This window comes from Eptatretus burgeri, chromosome 3 (assembly GCF_056783735.1).
Source record: "Eptatretus burgeri isolate ZD-2024b chromosome 3, Ebu_testis_v1, whole genome shotgun sequence".
Lineage (NCBI taxonomy): Eukaryota > Metazoa > Chordata > Myxini > Myxiniformes > Myxinidae > Eptatretus > Eptatretus burgeri.
This window is the reverse complement of record NC_140963.1, coordinates 18,729,997-18,744,712: the sequence shown is the minus strand read 5'-3', so window position 1 is coordinate 18,744,712 and position 14,716 is coordinate 18,729,997. Positions and strand designations below refer to the sequence as shown.

At 44.7% G+C, this 14,716-nt stretch overlaps 1 protein-coding gene across 1 annotated transcript in view; it reads right to left on the bottom strand.

The window, feature by feature from the left end:
• Nucleotides 1-14,716, bottom strand: part of LOC147029487 (uncharacterized) — a 68,084-nt gene that overhangs the window by 37,651 nt on the left and 15,717 nt on the right. Inside the window, exons 3-4 of the mRNA XM_085872130.1 lie at nt 4,758-4,970; nt 1,845-1,986 (exon numbers count right to left, since the gene is read on the bottom strand). Coding sequence (XP_085728256.1) covers nt 1,845-1,986; nt 4,758-4,970 — 355 coding nt within the window. The remainder of the gene's footprint in view (nt 1-1,844; nt 1,987-4,757; nt 4,971-14,716) is intronic.

Below are 14,716 nucleotides of genomic sequence, written 5' to 3'. Positions count from 1 at the left end.
CCTGTTGTATTTTTAAGAAGCTGATATAGTGAACAGATACAATCAACCACACAGCTTTGTGTAACCATCCATCGTTGAGCTTTAACACATATTTTGAATGCAGCCTGTGGCTGCTGGTTGCATCATTACTGGGAGCACAGCTGTGCCACTGATGCAGTGCCCCCTGTTTCCAATAAGCTGGTACTCATTTTGCCGACCTCGGAAGGATGGCAGGCTGAGTCAACCAACCTGATGTTATTTAACGCCACGGCAGGGGCTCAAACTCAAGACGCGGAGATCTTAAGGCAGCCACCTTAACTGTAAAGCCAACACCAGGCTCATCTTTTAGCTGTGAGTCACAAGAAGGAAATTGCTTTGCTCTTCCAAACTACATCATATTCGTTTTGACAATGAATTACCTTTTATTAAAAGAGTCATCTGTGTAATAAACATAGTATTTACCAGAATAGCATCCAAGCCAAATTTACCTTTTCCTCACCTTGAAGGGAACTACAGGGGAATTTTTATATGAAATGATTATGTGCCAAAATGAACATAAAAAAAATATATGACTTGGGATCAAAGAGGGTTTATTTTCGTTTTGTATACAAAGCCAAGGCTCATGGAATATTGAGAACACTGAACGGATCAAGACAGCAGGACAAAAGGAACAGTAGAAAGGGAGGGAAACACCAACAGCAGGGTTTAAGGATAAAATAGAGGGAGACAAACAAATTTGGGGTGTGGGGAGGGATGAGGCCAGGGTAGGTGGGATATACGGGGTGGACAAGATGGATACAGAAGCAAACTCTCAGGAAGGAAAAACTGGTAATTTGGAAGGAGGTGGGCTTGGGGTTGGGGGGCAGAGAGGGAGTTAATGAGGGGGAAAAAAATCATGGTTTTGGATTGCAGACAATCTGAGATGGTGGTGAACAGCTGTCTTGAAGACCTGGAGGGAAGAATGAGATTGAAGAGAATGTGGAAGTTTATTCCACAGGTGGGGGGGTGGGGGAAGAGGAACAAATCAGTTGAGGTGAGCAGTGATCCTGGATTTTGAGAGTTTCAATAGAAGGGGGTTGACCACATGTGCCCTGCAGAAACCTGGGGGGGAGGGGAGAGGGGCAATGCAAGGGAAGATCAGAGGGTGCAAGACTAGAAAGGTGGTGGTAGAAGACAGAGAGACCATAGACCTGTTGGTGATGGGAAAGTGATAGGCCCATAGACTCTTCATCATGGGAGATTCAAATAGTCTTAAAGGTCTTCGTTTCCATGGCGTCAAGCTGAGCAAGGTGTGAGGCAGAGGAGCCAGCCCAGAGGGGAGAGCAGTACTCCATCAAGCTGCTTATGAAGATCTTGAATGTGGATAGTAGTTTAGGTGTACCAAGAAAGGACTTTGGATGATGGAGGATGCCAGTTGGCAACTGGCTTTTGGAGGCCAACTTTGAAATATGGTTTGAGTTGAGTACTATTATAAAAACATGCATTATCTCTCATGATGTAAGTTTTAAGCTGTTCCTGTTCTCCTGTGTTTTGAAAAGAGGTGACATCGCTTTGCAAACAATCCTTGTGGATGTTAAACTGTGCTGCTTTTCATGCCTTGGGTTATATCATTGATGTGCTATTAGTTTATATGCTATGAGTGAGAACATGTAGTACACCATGAAAGAAAGGATTATCTTCTCATTACAAGTCAGTGAGAAAACACCAGAACTTCTGTGATAGTGTCAGTTGTTTTCTTTGATGAGGACAATGCCAAGGAATTCTACTTGGATTATCCCTCAGAGGAAACACCACATTTGCCTAATTTTCAACAGCAAATAAATTCATAGTCGACCATCCAAATTATTTGTGGTGTTCAGGCTTACCTTGAGATCCAGATGCATTATTGAGGCAGCATGGAGGTGGTTCAGGGCACTGCAGAGCTTTCTCAAGTAACCAGCACATATACGTTCGGTAACACGTCCTCTGCTACTCACCAGCCACTCAAAGAGTGAACAGCCCTGTAATCTATCAGACCACAATGCTCATCATACTTAACATTACACTCTTTCACTTTAGCATATACCCAACAATGCAATCAGCTTTCTGTCTATAATATGTACCTCTACATGAGCAAGTTAAAACCATGGTTATGAAGCAGAAGATTCTAAGTCACAATCTTTACCTGTCATCCAGAGCATCACACCTGCCCCCATTCTACCTGCATTCTGTTTGTCTTGATTTTCCTGAACAATCTCAATTTTTTTCTTCATGAGATACACTTATCTTTGGCAACTGACAGCTTTGAGTCTTAAGTTAGAGAGTTATAAAGTCTTAAAGGAAGACCATCAAAACTTAACAGATCCTGCTTCAATCACCTATTTGTAAACAAATAATTGCTAAGTGGATGGGAACTTGTCAATTTGAGTGTGAACGTTTTTTGGGGCTCAATCGAGCTCTCGTGTCACCTACAGGATGAAGTTTTATAGAACTGCATTTTTTTTATATGTACAAAATCGAGGCTCGTGGAAGAGCTCGTGCACTAAAATCAGGATGTAACGGGATGCAAAAGGAACAGGAGAGAAAGAAAGAGAGAGAGAGAGAGAGAGAGAGAGAGAGAGAGAGAGAGAGAGAGAGAGAGAGAGAGAGAGAGAGAGAGAGAGAGAGAAAGAGAGAGAGAAAGAGAGAGAGAAAGAGAGAGAGAAAGAGAGAGAGAAAGAGAGAGAGAAAGAGAGAGAGAAAGAGAAAGAGAAAGAGAAAGAGAAAGAGAAAGAAAAAGAAAACGCCAAGATAGAGGGAGACTTGGACAAGCAATGGGTGTGGGAAGGAACGGAAGGTAAACCTCAGCATTCTGTCTCTTATGCAGTGTTGTTCTGCATTGCATTCAGTGTATGTGCTGTATTGTCAAATAATTCTTCTTTCAAACCATTGGTAAATGATAATGTGTGAAGTGAGTGCACTGGTGACAGTGGTGACAATCAATAATAAGCAGGCATTGAAAATGTGAAGTTCTCAAATTTGTGCTGAGGTTTGCCTTCTTAGTTGGTGCTGGAGTAAACATTCAGGTACTAGTCTATATTTCATTTTACATTCATCTTGCTTTCGGTAATACCTCACATTGTACTCTCATCACTATCCTGTTCTTGTATACTGAACTGCAGCTATATGTAATGAGGGACGTTTATTTTGTGATCGTGCGCTGCCTTTTTGGCTGCTGCTTGCATCATTGGTTAGGGGCGCGGCTATGCTGCTGATGCAGTGCCCCTATTACCAGTATACTGGTGCTCATTTCACCGACCTCGGAAGGATGACAGGCTGAGTCAACCCCCTGCTGTTAATTCAGTGGCAAACGGAGCTCAAACTCAGGACCCTAGGATCCCAAGCCACCACCATAACTGCTAAGCCAACACCAGGCTACATTAATGGAGTTAACCTTGGGGTTGTGTCTTCATTTGTGCTGAGGTTAGTCTTGTTACCTAGCAATTAATTTTTTTTGTACATAGAGTCAAGGCTGCTCACCTTCAATCATTCATTCTTTATTTTTTTCTTGCCTGTGGAACCAACTTTCACATCCTCTTCAAATCATTTTTCCCTCCAAGTTTTCAAGACGGCGGTTCACCACCATCTCAGATCATCCCCAAGATAAAACCATGATCTTTTCCACCCCCGTCAAACACCTTTTCCACCCACTCCCCATTACACCTTTTCCCCCCTTTAGTATCCATCTTCTCCACCCCTTACATTCTCCCCTACCTCGTATCATTACCTGCATCCCTTGTTTGTCTGTCTCCATCTATTTTCTTCCTCGGCCCTGCTGTTGGCATTTCCCCCTTCTCTTCCTACTGTTCCTTTTGTTATGTTGCGTCCTGATCCGTTCTCTGTTCGAGCTCTTTCACGATCCTTGACTCTGTAAACAAAAATATGGCTCGTGGAAGAGCTAGAACACATAACGGATCAGGAAGCAATAGCACAAAGGGAACAGTGGGGGAAAAAGGGGAAAACACTGACTGCATGGTTGAAGGACAAAATAGAGAGAGACTTGGACAAACTATGGGTGTGTGGAAAAATGAGGGGTTGGGGAGTAAACAAGGGGTGGGCACTGTGGATACAGAAGCAAACTCTCAGGAAGGAAAAACTGGAAATTTGGAAGGGAGGCGGACTTGGTGATCGGGGTGTTAGGAGTAGTTTAACATCTGGAGGAACGATCATGGTTTCTGATGAGGGGATGATCTGAGATGTTGGTGAACAGCTGTCTTGAAGACCTGGAGGAAAGAATGAGATTGAAGAGGATGTTGAAGTTGGTTCCACAGGTGGGGGAACAAATGAGTGGAGGTGAGCAGTGACTTGTATCATACAAACAATTATTTCCGACATTATTGTCCAATGTCCATCTTTGCGAATGATAAATATTTACACAGCATCGAAGGTACATCGCTAGGTACTGCTTCTGCTGCATTTGAGGATGCCTCAGGACTGGTTAATCGACCTTGCGAATATTTAGGTGATCATCATGAAAATTCTTCCCATTTTGGGTCATAGTCAATGGTAATGTCTTGCATCAATTTCACCTATAAGCCTGCAATATGTCAACATTAATTTTAATAGTAAAAGCAGTTGTAGGGTGAGATATATTGATGCTGGTTAAAGGGAGATATAATCGTCCAGTACATTGATAGTGGTGTCATCGTAATGCAACATTTCTTTGTTGTCGGGGGAAATTTTTTTACACGTGAATCACTTGTCTCTGGCATAAATAATTAAGTGTAAAATAAATACACTTGAAATTCTGGAGGACTCACGGTTCAGTGATGAGGACAATCTCTTTGGAATCCAACATTTGGAAGGCATCATGAAGAAGCAGCAAGTTTGGGTGAGGAGTAAAGAGAAACAGCATCTCAATCTCTCGCAAGGCCTCTTGCCGACGCACAAAGCGTGGAAGCTGCTTGAACTTTGCTTCAGCTGCTTGGCCAGTTGTGTGCTGCACCACCTTGAAAACAGGCCCAAAATCACCCCTGCAAAATACATTGATATCACTGGATGCATCAATGGCTGGAGCAGAACACTGGATGAAAAAGCAAAGTTCTGGAAACTTTTTTTGGCCAGTTATCAATTATTCTGTGCTATGGATGGTTATTCACGATTAAGGAAAAGATGGAGGAATGTAATGTGAAGGAGAAATTGAATGGGGACAGAGAGCTATTGAGGTCGGAGACTACGATAGTGGAACCCCTATAAATACATTGAAGGCTATAAGAAGTGATGTTGCAGGTGATTCCCTTTGCACTGCAAAGCTATAACTCTTTCAGCAATAACATTGACTACCTTTCTGAAAAAGAAAGTCATCAGTTCTAGAAAGCTACATGGCCCTTACTGCAATATCATTGACACAGAAAGTATGTGCATACAGATTGTTAGTTTGTGTGCAGCACAAGACTGCAGGGTAGCATCATTGGCCAGGGGGCAAAGCTGTGCCACTGATGTAGGTGTCCTCTGTAGGTCAGGGCAGGAATTTGCAAATTGGTTTGTGTGCCAGATATAGCTCGCCTACTCTTCACAAAGGACACCATGGGATCTTTAACATCCACTAACAAATGCTGGCAAACAGGTTTACTATTTAATATCTATCCAAGTGACGGAACACACATTAATGAATCACCCTGCCTGTGAATCACCAGGATGGCAGTTTATGGCTGGGTTAGATTTTAAACCCAGGCTAGACAGCTCAGACATGAGTGTGCATACCTCTAGGCCATCCTTTCAGCCCAATACAGTTTGTATGAAGATCTCAACAAGGCTACACCATGGACCACCTCCCAAAAAGGGTAGGGTACAATCATGACATGGTTTTTCAGATGTATATGCCAACACCTCCCCAGGACAGTGCTGTTTCTGACTTATCAGCTTCATCAATAAGGATGAAGTCATATTCATTAACAGTAGGGGTTACCCGGTGCTACCCAAGATAGGGTGGGGGGCTGTGTAAGCTTTTTCCATCAGTGGTTTTTGGACGTGTTGGACATTGAAAAGATATGGAGTTATTGGCCTCGTGGTGGTTACCTTTGTCTGTGGGCCAGAGACAGCACTGCCTGACCCCTTGCCCAGATCCTGAAGTTCCTACACCCAAAGATTTGGGGCCTCTATGTGCTATGGTTCGGCCGTGAAAGAATAACATAGAAACACACAAACAAACACTTGAAAATATTTATATAGTTACATAGCATTTATTTCAATGTTGTTTATTATTTGTCACATCACATTTCATATTCAAAAACCTTTTACCATTCAACAAAGAGACGAATGTGAACCTCTATTATTCATCTCCTGATGCATTTACATTTACTAATGTCCTTGTCTTCCGTATTATCATCCATGTACAGGGTGACAATTAATTCATAAACACATTTTAATCATGAACAACCCTTTATAATAAATATCTGGTTTTGTTTTTTTTCAGGTGATGTGAAGGACTAAGCTTTGGAAGATTGAACCCAATCAAAACTAAAAATGAACAAATGTGGCATGGAACACAGCTTTATTTTGTGGATTTATTTTTATTTGTTATTATTTATTTATTATATATTTTATTTATTATTATTATTTATATACATGTATTTATTTATTATTGTGGAGCTTTATTGTGCCAATGACTACTCAATTACAATTGCTCAAATACAGTTTCGGGCTGAGTTTGGTTTGCGAACACGTCCCACACAGAATTCAATATTGTGCTTTGTTAAAGTGTAGCAGATGCAAAACGGTCAGGGCGAAGGAATTCAGTAAGAACTGAAGAAACCATTGAAAGAGTGAGAGAAGCAATCCAACAGAGCCCAACGAAGTCGGCAAGAAGGAAATCTCAAGAGCTAGGCATTAACAGGGAAACGATGCGTGCAATTGTGAAGAAGGTTCTTAGTCAATATCCCCACAAAATGCAAGTGTCACAGCAGTTGAAAGCAACAGACAATCTGCAATGAAAAATGTCGCATTTCTTCTAAAACACTTCAACACTTAATGCAAAACTTCTTTCCGCTGCAGTGAATGCATACGTTCCAACAGAAGTTACCTGACATCAGTCATTTCAAGAAATGAAGAAGTGTGAATGTCACCAATATTTCCATGCTATTTTGCTTGAAATTTTTGGAATCCCCAAGTTATACTGTTCAAATAAACAAATTATCAACAAAACAAATGTGTTCATGAATTAATTGTCACCCGTAGATGGCATTCAATCAGACTTCCACGAGAAGAAGTAAAATATGCATCAGCTGTCATTATTGTCAATAAGTCTTTCATCTTTCATAAACATCTTTGACAGCAAGTGTGGCATTTAATAAAGTATTTAAACTCATCTGAAAATGTATTTTCATTTTCATGAAGAAGTACTAACACAGTTTCATTTAAAAAATAAAATGTGAAAATGTACTTATACGGGCGTCCTTGCCATTAGTGGGTTTCCCCTTTACGGTTTTTGCTCTAGCACGATTAATTTATTGAGGCAATGTTTGGAGATTGCGGTCAACGTGCTCCAATAATTGCGGGTTGGCAAACTATTTTCCACATTTATTTACCGAAGTAACATGGGCCGTCAACACAATAACCCCCTCAAATTCTTCAACATCATCAACATCATCACCCCATTATTAGCCTGTGCTCGTGAAACGAAGAGCAGGGTTGAGCGATCGGTCCCATACGTGCATATGAACGTGTGTGTCTGCATTTTGTTATTCCCTTTTCTCTGGAATCACATGTCAGATTGATACAAAATTTTCACCGCGGGTGCGACTACTCGTGTAGAATGTTTATTGATAATTATGACATCATAGCTCATGTGGTGTGGCAGCCATGTTCTAAAAAAGAAACATGAGACCTCTGTATCTCCAAAACTGCTTCGGAAAAATCGAAACTTGGCACCTGTCAAGTACTCTCCATGGGGAATAAGTGTGATGTTTTATGATGTCAGAGGTGTTTTCATTAAGACGTCATAATTGCATGTAGAATGCTAAATCTGAGCAGTATGAAATTTTTTGAGGGTCATCAAGGGCTAAATTGGTTAATACAAAAAAACTTATGATATCATCAGTCATGTGGTTCGGCAGCCATACATACATATATATATATGTATATATGTATATATGTATATGTATATGTATATATATATGTATATATATATATATGTATATGTATATGTATATATATACATATATATATATATATATATATATATATATATATATATATATATATGTATATGTATATGTATATATATATATATATATATATATATATATATATATATATATATATATATATGTATATGTATATGTGTATATGTATATGTATATATATATATATATATGTATATGTATATGTATATGTATATATATATGTATATGTATATATATATATATATATATATATATATATATATATATATATATATATATATATATATATATATATATTGTTACGGCTGTGGAAATTCGCAAACCACCATTCAGGTCCCGTAGCTGAGATAACTCTAAGTACATGTGTAGTTAGCCCCAAACCCGTTGTTTAGAGGGAATTTATGTGATTCATTCGGGCTGCGAAACTTTGAGTTAGGCGTTTTTCTGTTCTATCTTTATTTTGAATCAACCGCCATAACCATCAAACCACCACCAATAAACCCTCCACCACCCTCACCTCTCTCCTTCTACGGCCATTCCGGCATCACCTGTGAACACTGAGCATCGGGCAGTCTTGGGCTCGTTCAAGCGATACGCACCGAGCCGCGAGTGCAAATAGCGGCCTTTCCGAGGGAAAATTCGGATCAAGAATGCTACACGCCCACTTCTGATCTGTCCAATCAGCAAGCACGGAGTGGCTTGGCCCTGCCTCCAGGCACGTCCGTGTGAAATCGAAATATGCAAATTCTAGGATCACGGGAGGTTCACGCCCACTTTTCCTCCGTCCAATGGGCGAGCGTGGTTCCGCCCCCGAGCTCATCCTGATCCGGAAATTTGCATATGGGTTCTTCTGCCGGCCTATAAAGCGCCGAGTGCAAAGCGAATCGTGGCAGAGTTTTGGCAGAGTCAGTTTTGGGAGCAGAGTTTTGGCAGAGTCAGTTTGGAAGAGCAGAGTGTGGCAGTGGCGGAGTGTGGCAGAGAGTGGAGTCGAGAGGCGAAGGCGTCGAGTTGGGTTCTGCAGTCGGCTGAGGAGAGTTGTGGCAAGAGGCCAAGGAGCTCGGGTCCGAGGCGAGAAGGTCGGCGACGAGGTCGCGGCGGGAGATCGCTCGTCGCGGGACCCCAAGCCAGCCAGCCATTCTCCCTCCCCCAGAGCATCAACAATTCCGCCTTTTCCCCCGCGCTGAGATAGTGCAACAAGGGGGCCCCGTTCCCCCCCCCCACTCCAAACGTCGTGCCAACGAAACCCGCAAAGGAGCACGGAGTCAGGGCACAGCCACGTGGCCACGTCTGCGGCTCGTCGGCCAACGCGCCACGAGGACGCGGTAGGACCCACCCGGTCTCGCGGACCTGGCCGCTCCTTCAGGTCCCACGCACATATTGGCCTACAGGCCCGTCTGCCCCCTTGTCTATGAGGGTGGCTTCTTTCCTTTGCTTTTGAGTAAATGTGTGTGGCGCCTTGTAAAGTAGAACTGTGTAAGTGTTCCCGTGTGTACGCATATTCGGTTGTAACTCTGTGTCGTTGTTTCTTTTGTTTACCTGATATAGGTGCATTCTGACTGTTTGGCTGTATATGTGTGCTTTCCATGTGTTGCGTAATAAATGTGCATTGTGTGAACTGTTTTCCCGTTTCGCTCCGTCTTTTCTTTATTGACTCTCCATCCTGCTTCACGTAGTGGGCTTAAAACGCCCGATAATTAATCGGAACCATCGAGGCCGACGATAACACCACTCGGTTATCCCGATAGCACGGAACGGACAGCTTAAGCTGTTCATGTAAGGAGTCGGCCTGCGGCGAGATACGATTGCGCGGGTGGGCAATTGGCACGGTCGTGGTGGGGTTAAAACCCCACCCGTGACTGGCTCCCGGCGCTGTTCCAAGAGGGTCACGACGGAATTGTCCGTTCCGGTGGGCGAGGCGGCCGCCATTCGAGTCGAGCGGCCGATCGCACGCCAGCGGGCGCGAATTCGCAACAATATCTTTATATATATATATATATATATATATATATATATATATATATATATATATATATATATATATATATATATATATATATATATATATATATATATATATATATATATATATATATACACACCACCGGTCAAAAGTATTAGAACACCCCCATGTTTCCAGTTTTTTACCGAAATTTAAGCAGTTCAAGTCCAGTGAATAACCTGAAATGGTACAAAGCTAAGCAATAAACTGACATAGGTTTAAAAAAAAATTTAGGTTACCAAAAACTGAAAAATAATGTAAATTTCAGAGTTGTTAAAAGGGCCGTTTTCAGGGAACAAGTAATGCATTCGCAACTGCAGCTGTTCTGCAGCAATGGAAGTAAATTAAGCCTTGAAAGTTGATGCAAACAATTCCTGCTCTGATGGAAACAAAAGTGTCCCAACTTTTGTTGATTAGTTACAAACCCTCTGTCTGTACAAAATCAGTGTTGGAACAGACTGTGTTGCTCCACCCTCTGAATCATTATTTGGACAATATTGCCCTGCAGGAAGTAGTAATGAAGTAACCTCCATTATGTCAGGTCAGGTTCGATCTGTGACCTGCTACAGGTACCATGTAAACCTGTACTAACCTGTTCCATGGTCGGGTTGTCGGCGACTAAACCGTCTCCCCCACCAGGTTTTCTGGTGAGGAGGGTGTTTGGATATGGACACCCAGCAGGATTAAAAACAAAACCTGTCAAAGGGCGGAGGAGCTCCTTGTGAGCCAACGGCCATCCATATCTAGTGCCCAACTGTGTCTGCGGACGTCCTCCTGCAGTTGGGGTCACTTCTTATTAGGAGGTTGGTGGCAGGATTTGCACTCCGGCCACCGTAAAACCCTTCATTCCGCAAAACGCAAAAACGCAAAAAAATCTGAAAACCCACTCCGTGGGAGTACCTCCTGTGCAGCTTCCCTTCGCAGGGCAGCTCACCGGATGACGGGATTGGGGCAAAGCCTTCGGGACCCCCAATCGTTGATAGGAGGGAAACCACGGGGTAACATCCCTGGGTCAGATTGCGGGAGAGTGTGTCGGAGTGGTGCTGAGGTGTCGTCCACCAGACGGCGGTCTCCTTGGGTTAACCTGAGGCGGTCCCTTCGGGTGGGTGCCTGGAATGTCCTATCCCTAAGAGAGGATGATCACCTGTCTCTGTTATCATCTGAGCTCAAGCGTTTGGACATCGGGATTGCAGCTCTCTCTGAGGTTCGGAGACCGGATTGCGGCGAGATAATGGTGGGTGGTTACACCTACTATTGGTCTGGTCGCTCTGATGGTTACCATACCCAAGGAGTTGCTGTAGCTGTGTCCAATAAGCTGACCCCAATGATAATTGAGGTAACACCGGTCAACGAGCGTATTATGAGATTAAGGATTCGTCACTCCTTAGGTGTCATTTCCCTGGTCTCTGTTTATGCTCCGACTGAGGCGAGTGATCTCACCGTGAAGGATGCATTCTACGCCACACTCGAGTCTGTGGTTGATCAGTGCCCCAGACGAGATACACTTCTAGTCTTGGGGGATTTCAATGCATCGACTGGAACTGATAGGGACGGTTATGAGGTGTGTGTTGGTCCCCATGGGTCAGGAACTATGAACCAGAATAGCACTAAGTTCCTTGACTTTGCAAGAAGTCATGGACTTAGGGTGGCTGGTTCATGGTTTCAGCGCCCACAAGCTCATCGCTGGACTTGGTATTCCAACGCTGGCGGTGTGGCAAAGGAGATTGACCATGTCCTCATTGACGGTCGTTGGAGGATGATCCAGAACTGCAGGGTCTACCGGAGTGCTCAGTTCCTCAATACTGACCACAGGCTTGTTGTAGCAACTCTAAAGCTGCACCTTAAATCCTGGAGAATGGTACCATCCCAGCCGAGGCTGGATGTTGCCAAGCTCAGGGATGAGAGAGTAGCTGAGGAGTTTGCAAACATGCTGAGTGGACACTTGGGGGTCTGGGTGCTTTGGGGGTCCTGAAGAGTTGTGGAGCGCCTTCAAGACCACCGTCCTTGATGTTGCCGGTGGATGCCTTGGAGCTCACCGCAGGGCAAAGAAGAATTTTGTCTCTCAAGGGACACTGGATACCATTGACCAGAGTCGCAGGGCCAGGCTGAATGGCAGAGCTGAGCTGTTCAGGGAGCTGAGGCGTAAAACTGTACGTGCACTGAGGGTGGACAAGGAGGCCTATGTGCGAGGAATCTGTGAGGGGGTAGAGCATCACCTGTGGACAGGTGATTCTCGTCCCGCTTACAGGGGAATTCGCGCATTACGTTCATCCAAGCCCATCCCTCGGAGCACTACAGTTCGAGCAGAGAGTGGTAGGCTCTTGACAGAGGAGTCTGAAGTGAAGGCCCGCTGGGCCGGTTACTTTGAGCGGTTGTACCAGGCTGATCCCCCAACTGTCGAGTTGGACGTCAAGGGTGTTACAATCCCTGTTGCTGACCCTCAAATCAACTGTGGTCCACCTACGCTTGTGGAAACACGGGCTGCGGTGAACCAGTTGAAACGGGGCAAAGCTCCAGGGATCTGTGGCATCCATGCCGAACTTCTCAAGGCTGGTGGAAATGCTGCACTCGTGTCGTTGCATGCAGTTTTGTGCTCTGCCTGGAACACAGGCATCATCCCAACTGACTGGAAGAGGGGCCTTGTTGTCCCTCTCTGGAAAGGGAAGGGTGATCGCCAAGACTGCAACAACTACCGAGGGGTGACGCTGCTCTCAGTGCCGGGCAAGGTCTTTGCTCGGATAATTCTCGATAGGGTTCGCCATCATCTGCTTGAGCACCAGCGTCCAGAGCAGTCAGGCTTTACACCAAAGAGGTCAACGATTGACCGTATCCTTGCACTTCGTGTCCTCACCGAACGCAGACGAGAGTTTCGGCAGGGGCTGCTTGCAGCCTATGTTGATCTCTGTAAAGCGTTCGATTCAGTGAATCGGGACGTCCTCTGGAGGATTCTTGGTCTTCGTGGGGTGCCACCAAAACTGATCGATCTGATGTCTGAACTCTACTCTGGTACTGAGAGTGCTGTGAAGTGTGGTGGTACCATCTCTGACTTATTTCCAGTTGTTACTGGAGTTCGTCAGGGATGTGTACTTGCTCCCACACTTTTCAGCACTTGTATGGACTGGATTCTAGGGAGGATGTCGGAGAGATCAAGTTGCGGTGCGTCATTTGGGAATGTCAAGATCTCGGACCTTGACTTTGCAGATGATGCAGTCATCTTTGCGGAGACTTTAGACATCCTCTTGGGGGCCCTCGAGGTGCTGAATGAGGAGTCGGAGCCGTTGGGATTACGGGTTTCTTGGGTCAAAACTAAGATCCAGGCTTTCGGTGACATCTTGGATGCTGCTGTCCTGTCTGTGTCTGTTTGTGGTGAGGATGTTGAGGTCGTGGAGAGATTCACTTACCTTGGCAGTGATATTCATGTCTCTGCTGGCTGCGAGTCAGAGGTCAATAGACGTCTGGGTCGGGCCTGGGGAGTCATGGACTCACTGGATCATGGGGTGTGGCGCTGCCGGTACCTGTGCGGGAGGACGAAAGTCCGAGTCTTCAGGTCCTTGGTACTTCCAGTCTTGCTCTATGGGTGCGAGACTTGGACTCTGACCAAGGATCTGAGACGGAGACTTAATTCCTTTGGTACCAGGTCTCTTCGGAGAATCCTTGGCTATCGCTGGTCGGATTTTGTGTCCAACGAGCGGTTGCTGAGAGAGACTCGGATGAGATTTGTTACCTGCATAGTCCGTGAGCGTCAGTTGCGGCTGTATGGACATGTGGCTCGTTTTCCTGACTCTGATCCTGCTCACCAGATTCTCTCAGCGAGGGAGTCTCATGAGTGGAGGAGGCCAGTGGGTCGACCACGTGCCTCATGGTTGCAACAGGTTGACCATCATCTCAAGGAGATGGGGATGGGCCTGGCATCTGCCTGGGGGATGGCCAGACGGAGGCCCCTGGAGTACCGGCGGAAAGTGGACGCAGCGACGTGCTGTTCTGGCACATGCTCCCATACCTGACCTGACCTGAAGTAGTATATTACCATCATAATGGTGAGAAAAAGACAATTAACAAAGGAAAACAGACAGACCATGAAAACCCTTCAAAGTGTAGGTCTTTCCTTTCGAGAAATTGCAAAGCTCACCAAAGTGTCAGTGAGTAGTTTCCTACACCATAAAAAGGCACTTGGAAACCGGAGGAAACTGACAGGAAGAGGTCTGGCAGACCCACAGCCACAACACAATCAGAAGACAAGTTTCTGAGAGTCAACAGCTTGCGTGATAGGTGGCTCACAGGACAGCAGCTTCAAGCACAGCTTAACACTGGTCGAAGTAAGGAAGTCTCAGTTTCAACTTTGAAGAGAAGACTTCGAGCTGCAAGTTTTACAGGTCGAGTGGCAGTAAGAAAGCCATTGCTAAGATGGCAAAATATGAAAAAGAGGCTTGCCTGGGTCCATGAAGCTCCGCCAGTGGACTACTGAAAACTGGAAGGAGGTCTTATGGACCGATGAATCAAAATTTGAAATCTTAACTTCATCACGCATGGTTTTTGTACGCCGTCGAGTTGGCGAAATGATGGTTCCTCAGTGTGTGACACCAACTGTCAAACATGG